We start from the raw sequence: 12809 nt of genomic DNA on the forward strand, positions 1-12809 counted from the left end.
TCCCTTCTCTGCAGAAGACACGTCATTTTTGCTATTAAAAAAAAGAGATGCATTGGGTTGTTTGTGTCGTTTCCCTGCCTGTACGTCTTAATGCAATAGCGCTCGTTTAGGCTAGTTGTTTTCTTGTTTTTAAAATGAAACAAATGTCGATTTATTGTATTCTTCCCCAGCAAGCTTAGGAACATCACTGCTCGAATATCTGCTAAACTATCATTTTAATGAGAGCACGGGTAGACAAACTAACATTTAAACATAACTTCGTTTTATTTAAGACCTTCCGTGTCAGGTTCCAGGCTCCGCCGAGCCGAGACACGGGGTGCAGCTGCACCACTGGTGCAGAAAGACCGCATGCTGCAGGATTTCCTCCCTATGAAGAGAGTACTAGCAGGGTCGGGAAATCCAACTTTCAGAGGCTCTTGCCGGCTTCTGATCACTTCCCTGGGAGAAAGGTTTCCCGACTTCAGAACTTTGGCTGAAGTGGCGCTGGTTATTCCAGTCTCCAGTGTCGCAGCAGCGCGCGGGTTCAGCCTTCAGAATAAAATTAAAACGTCAATGAGAAGTCATCTGTCCGAGGCAAAGACGCAAAATTTAATGACAATTGCCTCGGCAGCAGTCTCCATTGACGACTTTGATTATGCACAAGCGAGCTCCCAATTTAAGTCCATGCGGGCCAGAAGGAAGGTTTGAGCTCACGCAAACAGGTCAAATTAGATTGTCACTTAAATCGTTGTAGTGGACTGTTCATATTTTAACTGCAATTGTCTTGCTACGTTGTAAAATAACATTGTTCGTATGCCCGTTAAGGCACAACAGCCAATGTTTTTAGCGGAGGGAAAATGGGTTCACAAGTGACCGAACGTCAGAATCTCTGTTCATCTTTTTGCATCATAAATACATAAATAAATGATTAAATAATACAAGCTTGTTCTGTGAATTAATTTTTAAATGAAAATGAGTCCATGAAAACACAAGTTATTAAATATATAGCATTTATAGCCTATATACATTGTCATTTAAAAGTTAAAATAAAATGACAGATAATAATGGACAATGACGGAATTTTTACGACCCTGTCCGTCAAAATGACGGACAATGAAAAACGCAACCACTGTTGCCACTGACTAACATGGACTGTCAACTGTCCACCAAACGAATTTAGCACAGGTAAAAATCACATTGTAGATATGAAAACGGAATGCCCTGAGCTCAATTTCATGGTCCAAATACTTCTGTAAGATAAGCCACATTTCACACAAAAATGCTTTAGACTATTCATATACAGATTCACAAACATGCATAATAAAAACAACTTGCCTCTCTTTCAACTGCTTCAGGTGTGGCCGAGAAGACACGAATTCAACACTTGCGCGTGTCCGACGTTTCTCCAGTCTTGGCGGCGATTGTGCATTGGCACACACTTCCATCTGGTGCATGGTCTCAATTTTTGGGGAGTATTGTGCACATCCTTCGTACTTCTGGAGCTTGCAGTGTTTCCCTGATTTGCTCATTTGATCACTGGCTGTACTTTCATTTAGTGGAGGCTTGTCTAACTCATCACAGCTAAAGGATGAGGTCTCATGGATAGAGGGCTCAAGGCAATGGGATGGGGTACTGCACAGCAGTGGGCGTTTACAGGACATCATCAGCTCTTCAACACTGTTAAATGAGACTTCACGTAAAACCATGCCTGAACGATTGTGCGCACCACTGTGAAACACAGCAGACAACTTAGTATTTGACTCCTCCTGAGTGGTGGGCTGTTTGCAATTTATCATATAATGGGAAAATGAAGGAACACCACCAGTAAAGTCTTTTGATGCATTCAGGGCCTTGCTGGAAACTCCAAGCTGAGGAGGATAAGAGAGAGAGGGGGGGTGGTTGTTATTCTCTCAATAGAAAAGCAGATCAATTTTAACATTTCTATAGCCAGATTAATCCCACTTTAATCCCACTTTAAGCAGCGATGCTTTTGTATGCCTTCACAGGCTTTGTTGTGTGCATTTTAGTGCTGTCAAGCGATTAAAATATTTAATCGCGATTAATGTCGCGACTGTCATGGTTAACTCGCGATTAATCGCAATTTAATCGCACATTTTTGTCACATGAAAAACCATTGTAATTCTCTTATCAGCATAACAAGGTGAATGGGCTTGCTTTGTACCAATGTTTTTTTTTTATTGCAAAGCATAACGTCTTGACACAGCCACTGCAAAGTGAAACCTAAGCTGAGCACCGGTGCTAGCAAAAGAACCATAAATGAAGTGATCTACTGCTTGAGTTAGTCTACAACTCACAGTGACGGTAGGCTTGACATGCTTGATTATAATATAAAAGTACACTATTATATTAACTTTAAGTTGTTCATTGATAAATATTGCATTGAATCAGATCTTTACTGTTTCAGCTCACTTAACACATTTTGTACTTTTACACTTTCTGCCTGTTGATGCGTCGCGCTGTCCAATCAGAGGCGGTCAAGTTTGCATATTACAGGAAGGATTTCTGGGATAGCATTGAGTTTACAGTTCAGAGGGATCTGGCTTCTTTAGACGCTGTCTTCTTAAAACTGAATAAATATTTAAAAAGAGCCAAATGAGCCAGTCTTTTGAACGGCTCTTTTCAAAGAACGGATCACAAAGATGCGGATCCCATCAAAGAGCCATAAATCCCATCTCTACTAGCGCGCCCTGCCCGCGCTGGTTCTTGGGGGGGGGGGGGGGGGGGGGGGGGGCAGAGGACTCTGGCTGTGCGGGGCATTACAGTCTAGCTGCTATCGTTTTTCTGTTCCAAGTTCCTGGCAGTTTCAAAAGCTTATGAAAAACCTACATCATGTCACAGAGCGTTAATCTCGCGATAAAAAAAAGTATCGCCGTTAAAATTGAGTCAAGTTAACGCGTTAATAACGCAACATTTTTGACAGCACTAGTGCATTTCCCTGGCATTAAAATCAGATAATTTTTCTTCCCACTCTATATGTAAGTGAACCTGCATTTATGTACAAATTTCTTAAAATATGGTCTGATCATCCAAATTACAATAATGAACAAAACACAATCTACACCAATTATTGCTCTGTTCTTGTCCATACTGAATACATCATTCAAACATTCACAGTACATGTTGGAAAAAGTATGTATGTGAACCCGTAGGCAAACATTAAAAAAACCTAATTGGAGACAGGATTTAGCAAACCTGGATTCCACTCAAACAAATTTGGAGATGTGGGTTAGAGCTTCTTTGACACAAACCTTGAGTTTGCTTTTCACAAAAATTACCTGCTGATGAGAACCATGCCACAGAATAGAGCTGGTCACACAAGGTACCTTAAGAATATGGTTGTGCTGAAGCAGTTCGATAAAGAAGAATGGTCAAAAAGTCCTCCTGAACATTGTCCAGGTCTGATCCACAGCTACCAAAGCATTTCTGACATTATTGCCGCCAGTTATTAAATCCAGTTTACTTACTTTTTCCACCAGCACTGTAAATGTTTAACAGCTATGTTCAATAAAAAGAGATTATAACTGCTTGTCTTATTAGTAAAAATATTGTGTTTGTTCATTATTGCCACTTATATGAAGATCAGACCATATTTTAAGATAAATTCATACATAAACATAGGTAATTCCATAGGGTTCACTTACTTTTTCCATGTTAGTGTAAATGTCAGGAAACACAATTCCTGGCCACGTCAAAGTCTATGCATTTCCAGTTCTTTGGAAGAACATAAGGATTGCTGATGAGAAACTGCCCTTAATTTAAGCAAATAAATCATCTTTAAAAGGTCATAGGCAACAGTTGAAGGTGAAATGTAGAATATCAATTTGTCTAGAAGAACGACCCAAAAAGCAAATTAATCTTCCTAGTGTCTAATTTGCACCCTAAAATTGAATCAAACGGTTAAAATATACTGTTTTGCCCAATTTCTGAAGGTTTGTTTACAATCTCACTTATGCACACTTTCACCAGCAGGGGACAGTCGTCGTGACGTCATTTAAGCCAAACAGACTGGGAGCAGCTCTGTGTTTACCTGCAAACTGAGCACACGTGTACAGACTTTGGTCATAAGAGGTTGTGTAAAATGTATGAAAGCGATAGCGATTTTGAGTAGGAACTCTCCAAATTAAATATCGAGAGGTGAAACCATACATGTATGAACCTATGGCCGTTGTGAAGCAATCTGTGAATGTGGCTCACTGGTTTGACCGTGTAGCCTCTGAATCAGACAGCGACTCGGCCGACTCTGATCGCGGTGACCCCGGACCTCAACAAGACTCGCGCCCAAACAATTTATCCTGGTAGTTATGATAAATTCCTACTTGTGTGATACTAAATAAGAGCCCTTTTGAAGAATAATTAAACTGCCCTCCCTAGTGGATATAGCTAACGATTACTTGACAGTGCGCCGGTAGGCCACATTAGCCTACCATCCACGGCATTATACTATTTATAGCCTACTTTAAGCGAGGAAATATCCCTTGGTCTCATTTCCACAATGATTGTACAGGATCCCTCAGGATTCTTGACTTGTCAATTGCAAGCAAAAGTAAAAATGTTTACCTCCAATCTTCTCCTTTTTGCTTGAGCGTTGCGGCTCTGTTTCTTCTTTGACTGCTTGATTTTGTTTCACGTGCACAATCCACCCTCTCCGCCTTGTCTCCTCTTTCGGAAAAAGCCAACCCACTCACTCCACCTCTTCTCCTTTTTCAGAAAGCCAATCCTCTTGCTCCACCTCTTCTGGAAAAAGCCAATCCACTCACTCTGCCTCTTCTCCTCTCGGAAAAAGGTAAAAACTTCTTCCTGAACCAGTCCCGTTGTTACAGTTCACTGCACAACAATAAGGCATGGTTTTTCTTTGGAAATTCCTGAACGCGCGTCTGCACTCAAGTCGAACGGCAATGTAAGTAAACGGAAGTGGACTCAACTCAAGCGGTTTGTTTGGCTTAAATGACGTCACGTGCCAAGTGGTCATGAAAATAGCCGAACAGAAATTTGCCGGAATCCGCGCTGTGTTATTTTAATTATTATTTATTAACAATACTTCTTGGGACCAGAAGAAAATTACAGAGGGGTTTTTAACATATAAAGTTTCAAATGTGCATAAATTGAAAACCTTTGCCTACGAGCTTTAAGTCCTGGAAAGTGATATCTACGCATACCCTCTATAGCTGCAAAACTCAGAAGGCATGCAGAGGCAGACCTGCAAGGAGCAAGTTGCAGTAGTCCAGTCTGGAAATGACAAGGGACCGAACAAGCACCCAAGTGGCCTCTGGAGATAGAAATCTCCAGAGCCTCGTAATGTTGTAAAGGAGCAATTGGCATGAATGAGACAGTTTAGCAATGTGAGTTAAAAAGGACAGTTGGTTGTCCATGGTTACCCCAATGTTGCATGACCTGATCGATGGTGAGATTTTTCAGGGAGATCACAAGATCTTAATCCCCCCCCCCACTGATGCTCTGACAGATTTGTACTGCAGCTATCTTCAGTTGTTTTGCCTTCAGCAGTTGAAAGAAGTGCTTAATTTGATTCAGGCAAGCTGGCTCATCCCACTCCTTTGCCTTAAATCTTGGGTTTCAAAGTATGAGGTGTGGCTATTAAATAAAGGGACTGGGGCAAAGTACATTGCACACACTGACCAATGGCCAAGCATAAACAACCCACGAAAGTAAGAGTATGCATCACTTGAAGTAGATGTTTTTCTGACCTGTCTTATAAATAAATACATAAAATAAATAAATAAATACCCACCCCTACGCATCATTTTAAAATTTTTGGTGAAACTGAATAAATAAGGAGCCAGCACACTTGGAGCTCTCAGTGAAGCAGTTTTTGGCCAAGCAGCACATTGCAGTATTTGACCACCATCCCGATTCACGTGATCCAGCACCATACAACCCCCCCCCCTTTTTCCCTAAAATCAAGTCTGCAGTCAAGGAAACCAGAAATTCCAGAAGAGAAGAATAAAACAGAGCTTCTGAGACAACTAATGGCACAAGACCTACTGCACTGCTTTGATCAGTAAAAGACCAAAATACAGAATTGTGTAGTTGCAGAAGGGGAATGTGTTGAAGAGGAAAGGAATTGAAATGCAAGTTTTTGGGTCACCCCATATTAAAATTGAATCACAGCATTACTCTCATTATTTAATAGCCAGACCTCATATACTTCGGGTCACTGTCCATCTGCACTTTGAAAACACCATCCCATTTGGTGAATAGATAATATGGTACGATACACTTCAGAATTTATCCTGCTGCTTTTAATTAACAGTCACATCAGCAATAAATACAAGAGAACCAGTTCCATTGGCAACCTTAAGCTAGTATTTCACTGGGCTGCAACAGCTTGCGATAAATTGCCAACGTCATTCGCGAGAGTTTCAAATAAAGTGTCGAAACATTCGCGGGGCTTTTCAATTTCCTCGCATGAGTCGCAAAATGTCGCTCCTTCGTCACTGAAATTTTGAACATGTTCAAAAAATTAGTGCGACAAAATTTCTCTCGAAATAGCCACAAATGCGTTGCTGGTGTCGCAAAGCTGTCGCGAACCCTTCTCAAGTCAGTTTCCGTGAGGCTTTCTTTACTTCCCTGCCTGCCAAGGGAAAGCCAGGCTGCGACAGCCTGCGACTAGTTGGAGACAACAATTGCGGTAAAATACGTAGAGCCTCCTATTTTCCGTTTCAAAAAACATTAAATTCCGTTTCAGAGAATGGCTAATTCCATTTCAGACAATTTGTTTCAGTAATATGCTCAAATGACAACTAAATTGGCATTTTTAGATTTTCAGCATATAAAAGGACATAATTCAGAATCAGAATTCTTAAGTACATGTAATAAATGCATGAAATTTTGTTTCAGGTAACTGGTGTTGGGAGGCATCTGCATGTTTGTTGTCCTTGTGCATCTATCCCTGTAATCCTACTTTACTGGCCTGCTGTAGTACAACTTCATATAAAGCTTTAAACTTACTTTCTGTACACAGTCTAATATCTTAAATGCACCTTAGAATCGACACTAAATTTCACTTCACTGAAAATGTGTTTCTTTCATTTATTTAAGACTGTAGTTAATTAGTGCTGTTAACTTGATTGTTGACTGGCTCCTGCTATTTTCTTTAAAACTTTATATTGTATATTAATACTTTTATGGTTATCCTTACTCTTTATACATGTACATTTAAATAAAACAATCTCAGTTATCATTTTATCAAATGTTTTTTAAACTTTTATTCGTTGTTATGCTTACAATGTTTTCAGTGCAACGACAGGTCTAACAAAGTGTGTGACAGTGTCCATTTAATATATACTTTAAATGATTCAAATTATAACCGTTAACTCTATTATTAGTTTAATTTACATTTGCCTGTAAATTATTCATTTAATAATGCACAAGTCTTCAAACTCTATATAGAAAATCATTCTTCAGAACATAACTTATTTAAGAACATAAACCATTAAATCATGAAAATAATCAGTTGCTATTATATAATGTTAAACTGAAAAGCCTTGGTGCAAACTACTAATGGAAATCTGACTGTTCAAAATCTGCCTTCAAGAGCACCATTATAATACAGCATTAGGAGTTCCTTTGTGCTTGAAAATATTCTGTGGCCATGCGTTAACGCATGGGAACGAGATCCTATTCCATGGCCACGACTTGTTTAATGCGTGGGAACAAGATGATTATGAGGTGGCCACGAATTAATAACGCGTGGCCACGAGAAGTGTTAGTCATTTCATCACTGAGACTGTTGACTTTCTGGCATCAGTAGCTTCAGCCGCAAATATGGACAAGTTTGATCTGATTTCGTTTTATTTTAATCTAGGAATGAATTATAATGATATCCTTAAATCACTTGCAGTTAGACACGAAGTAATTCTGAGCAAGAGACACTTAATTCAGCTGCTCAAAAAGCACGGGCTCAAACATAGACAATATGCTGACCTCGGGGAAGTTATAGATTTCATCATACAGGATAAATCCTGTATTTATTGCGCAATTGACGGCCACTCAAAAACTGGACATCATCCCATCAGGCTGGAACTTGAATCATCTCGTGGCCACGCGTTATTAATTCGTGGCCACCCAATAATCATCTCATTCCCATGCATTAAGCAAGTCGTGGCCACGGAATAGGATCTCGTTCCCACGCATTAAACAAGTCATGGCCACGGAATAGGATCTCGTTCCCACGCGTTATTAACTCGTGGCCACAGAATTTTTTTTTTTTCACCCATGTCACCAGAGGGGCTCCGTAGATTCCATTTCTGAGCACTAATTCCGTTTCTGACCCCAATTTCCGCGATTTCCGTCCGTTTTCCGCGATTGCGGAAAATCGGAGGCCCTAAATATGTGAATATCAATTCAGTGTGATTCCAAGTGAAAACTGTCACTAATTCGCATATTTTATCGCAATTGTGTCTCCAACTAGTTGCAGCCCAGTGAGATACTGCCCTTAGATGCCAAAGAAATAAGATGGCATATTTTGGATCATGAGGAGTTCCTTCACTTCTCTATACTCTGCTCTTCCAATCATTCAGGTACAAATTTATCTTTGTCTCACCTGACCATAAGATGTTCCAGAACAGATTGTTATTTAAATTTTTTTTGGCAGATACCAAGCTGGTCTTTTTTTTTTTTTTATTTGGTGAAGTACTTTCTTGATTGTTGACTGACACATATGCTTACCTCCTGGAGTGTGTTCTTGATCTGGTCTTGTGTGTGTGTGTGTGTGTGTGTGTAAGTAAATCGGGTAAGTACTGCTTCCGTCACCACCACTTTGTTTTTCATGGTCTCCTTCACTTTAAAGTGTTCCTGAGCTCACCAATTTGTTGTTTTAGATAATGGAATAATTAGTGAATTTGGCCACTAGTGGGGCGGTTTAGCTCGAATATTCAAAAGGATTGTGCATTTTGTGATACAAGCATCAAATTTGGCACAAATGTACATTGATACATGGCGAACATTTTCAGACATTGAGCCACTCGGAATTCTCCCTTCATGTCCGCCATATTGGAATTCAAAATGGCCGCCATTTGAAATCTACATTTTCAATTATCTTTGGGTCTAATGCTGCTATTGACTCGATTCTGGTGTCTAAATGTATGTTTTGGGGGGCAAGGAATCCAATGGTAACAATCTGCATCACATATTTTGTACCAATGAGCCGCCATATTGGATTTCAAAATGGCCGTTGTTTGAAATCTACATTTTCGATTATCTTTGGGTCTAATGCTGCTATTGACTCGATTCTGGTGTCCAAATGTATGTTTTGGGAGGAAAGGAATCCGATGGCTACAATCTGCATTGTGTATCTTTATAAATTAGCCAACATATTGGATTTCAAAATGGCCGCCACTTGAATTCTATATGTGCGATTACCTCTGGGTCAAATATTTTTATAGTACATGGCAATATTTGCTGGTATCCATTTTTCAAAATGACATACTTTATTACAGTACTCCACTTAATTCATGAGAGATGAATATTCATCATCATGTATTTTTGACAAGACAACATTTTACTCAAAGTCTGTGAAGTAAAAATTTTGACAAGTTTGAGTTATTGATTAGATTCTGTGTTGTTCTAGGTTTGATATGGAACCTGAAGGAGTTCCAACAGTTAAGCAATAGGCTAATTATCCTAAAGTAGGTGAAGGTGACAGGCAGCACGGTGGTGTAGTGGTTAGCACTGTCGCCTCACAGCAAGAAGGTCCTGGGTTCGAGCCCAGCGGCCGACGAGGGCCTTTCTGTGTGGAGGTTGCATGTTCTCATGTCTACATGGGTTTCCTCCGGGTGCTCCAGTTTCCCCCACAGTCCAAAGGCATGCAGGTTAGGCTAACTGGTGACTCTAAATTGACCGTAGGTGTGAATGTGAGTGTGAATGGTTGTCTGTGTCTATGTGTCAGCCCTGTGATGACCTGGCAACTTGTCCAGGGTGTACCCCGCCTTTCGCCCGTAGTCAGCTGGGATAGGCTCCAGCTTGCCTGTGACCCTGTTGGAGAGGATAAGTGGCTACAGATAATGGATGGCTGGATGGATGGATGGAAGGGTGAAGGTGACTGCATTGTCAAGCAGGAGAAGGTGTGTGTTCCTGAAAGTTTAACTGGAACAACTAGATAATGCTGATGAACAAGAATGAGCATCTATTCCGTCCTCTGCCTCTTGGTTACTTACTCAGTCACTGACTTTTGGTGGATGACTTCCTCATGATTGTACCAAATTCTTTCCTTTTTTTTAAAATGAGGGATTTAATATTGCTCTGTGGGTGCTCCAAGTTTGGGATATTTTTTTAATAACCAAACCCTAATTGACACTTTTTCAGAACCTTGTCCTGCATGTGTTTTCATAGGTTATTGGTTTTCATGATGCTGTTTGCTTAAGTATGCTCTCTAATAAACCCTGGAGCTTTCTACAATCAAATCACTGGCTTTAGAATGGAAATCACCTCATAGTTTCTGGAAACTTTCAGCTGATTTAACCATAACTAATTTAGGGGTTTTACACCAATGGAGGGTAGTGGTTAGCGCTGTCGCCTCACAGCAAGAAGGTCCTGGGTTCGAGCCCCGGGGCCGGCGAGGGCCTTTCTGTGCGGAGTTTGCATGTTCTCCCCGTGTCCGCGTGGGTTTCCTCCGGGTGCTCCGGTTTCCCCCACAGTCCAAAGACATGCAGGTTAGGTTAACTGGTGACTCTAAATTGACCGTAGGTGTGAATGTGAGTGTGAATGGTTGTCTGTGTCTATGTGTCAGCCCTGTGATGACCTGGCGACTTGTCCAGGGTGTACCCCGCCTTTCACCCGTAGTCAGCTGGGATAGGCTCCAGCTTGCCTGCGACCCTGTAGAAGGATAAAGCGGCTAGAGATAATGAGATGAGATGAGACACCAATGGAGGGTGAATAGTTGACAAATTTTTTTATTTGTAAATAATTTTGCAAACTATACTGATCAATCCATTTCTCAATAATATGGGCTATTTTGTGTAGAGACATGACATACAACTCTGGGAAAAAAAAAAAAAAGAAGAGACCACTTAAATCTTTTCTTAAATCAGCATCTCTGTGTACGGCAGCCATTTCATTCCAGTGTCTGTGCTGGGATTCCAACACATCTCATTTTACTTAATGAGGTATTGATTAGGTCATCACCTGCACCAAATATTATTTAATGAGGAAAAGTATAAAATCCACTGATGTGGTCATCACTATCCTCTTGCAATAGGACCAGTCTGGATGGCAAACAGTGCTAGTATTACCTTAAATTTAATTGGAATATAAAAATATCTATTCTTCATGTAACAGTCCACAGAATGGAAACAACAGGGAAGTGAAGTTTAGGTCAGATAAGCGCAAATGTAGATTTCAAATGGCGGCCATTTTGAATTCCAATATGGCGGACATGAAGAGAGAATTCCGAGTGGCTCAATATCTGAAAATGTTCGCCATATGTCAATGTACATTTGTGCCAAATTTGGTGCTTGTATCACAAAATGCACAATAGGTTAGCTATGCTGCCCCACTACACAGCTAACGCTTTGCTATCCGTTTTTGCATTTTATTTTTCATCCTAGTAAGGGCTCGCTTCACTGGCACTCTATCGAGTGTTAACAGCAACAGATTACAAATGCAACACTTTTCAAATCAAGACTAATTCTCTGTTGACCTGTAAGTGAGGGATCAACACACACCTGGCCATGACACAGCAGAGCATCCATGTGTCCAATTACTTGTAATCCTTTAGAAAATGGGTGGGGCTGTCATTCATGCACTGTGCACCTTTACAATGTTCAAATACTTATGAACTTGACTGTGTATACACATTTTATACAACCCTAATAAAAAGTTGGAATATTCTGTAAAATATAAAAAGAGTAAACACATTTTATACAACCCTAATAAAAAGTTGGAATATTCTGTAAAATATAAAAAGAGTAAAAGGATTTGCAAATCATTCCTTGCTTGTGAATGACTGAGCCTTTCTAATGCCAAAACAGGTGGGGTTTTTTTAAAGCATTCCTCAACTTTCCCAGTCTTTTGTTGTGTCTATCCCAACTTTGTGTGCTATAGGCATCAAATTCACAAGGAGTGTACATTTACAAAAAACAATTAAGGTTCAGTTTAAACATAAAAGATTGTCTTTGTATTGCAGTCAATTGAATAGAGTTGGTCGAAAGGGATTTGAAAATAATTCTAAGTTACGTTTTACAGAGTCCCAAGTTTTTTGGATTCAGAGTTGTACATGGTGTGTATATACAGTTGCAGTCATATGCTTACATACACTTATGGCTTAGAATGATTTCTTTAGACTGTTCTTTTTCTGGGGAAGAATAAACAGAATAAATCGTTCATAGAAAAATAGAAAGAATATGGTGCGCAAGTTTTAAATTATTTTGGGTTTTCTGAAATCAACACTGGATCAGAATTATACATCCAGGGTCAAAAATATACAAAACCTATTTCCAGAAAAGTTGGGATATTTTCCAAAATGCAATAAAAACAAAAATCTGATTTGTTAATTCACATGCACCTTTATTTAAAGCTATACTGCCTTTCAGATTTTTCAAGTTTAGGTCATAAAGAAATTTTCCCCAACACCCAATTATTTTTGTTCAGTGGACCAAAAGTTACTGAATTTGAAGTCACAGGACTTCCAATTTTATTATTCTATTTTTTTTAAAAATGGAACAATTAATGAATCTAGGGCCATGTGACCCCAAATTCTCTGCAATTTTTTTCCTGCTTCACCATGATGCAAAACAAGATACTACATCATGCATCACATGGTGGGCTTTCCCTGTTTGCGCAAGGCATTGTGGGAC

General features: G+C 39.8%; 1 protein-coding gene across 4 annotated transcripts in view; it reads right to left on the reverse strand.

The window, feature by feature from the left end:
• Positions 1 to 12809, reverse strand: part of haspin (histone H3 associated protein kinase) — an 84663-nt gene that overhangs the window by 48869 nt on the left and 22985 nt on the right. For 2 of the 4 annotated variants that reach the window (XR_009654289.1, XM_060916481.1), the window contains exon 6: positions 1315 to 1847. Coding sequence is in view for 3 of the 4 variants with exons in the window: in XM_060916481.1 (XP_060772464.1) it covers positions 1315 to 1847 (533 nt within the window). In the remaining variant the exon portion in view is untranslated. Of the gene's footprint in view, positions 1 to 1314; positions 1848 to 4557; positions 4825 to 12268; positions 12308 to 12809 lie in introns of all 4 variants that reach the window. The other 2 variants (XM_060916482.1, XM_060916483.1) reach the window with 2 other exon arrangements.

The sequence above is a fragment of the Neoarius graeffei genome, chromosome 3 (genome assembly GCF_027579695.1).
Source record: "Neoarius graeffei isolate fNeoGra1 chromosome 3, fNeoGra1.pri, whole genome shotgun sequence".
NCBI lineage: Eukaryota > Metazoa > Chordata > Actinopteri > Siluriformes > Ariidae > Neoarius > Neoarius graeffei.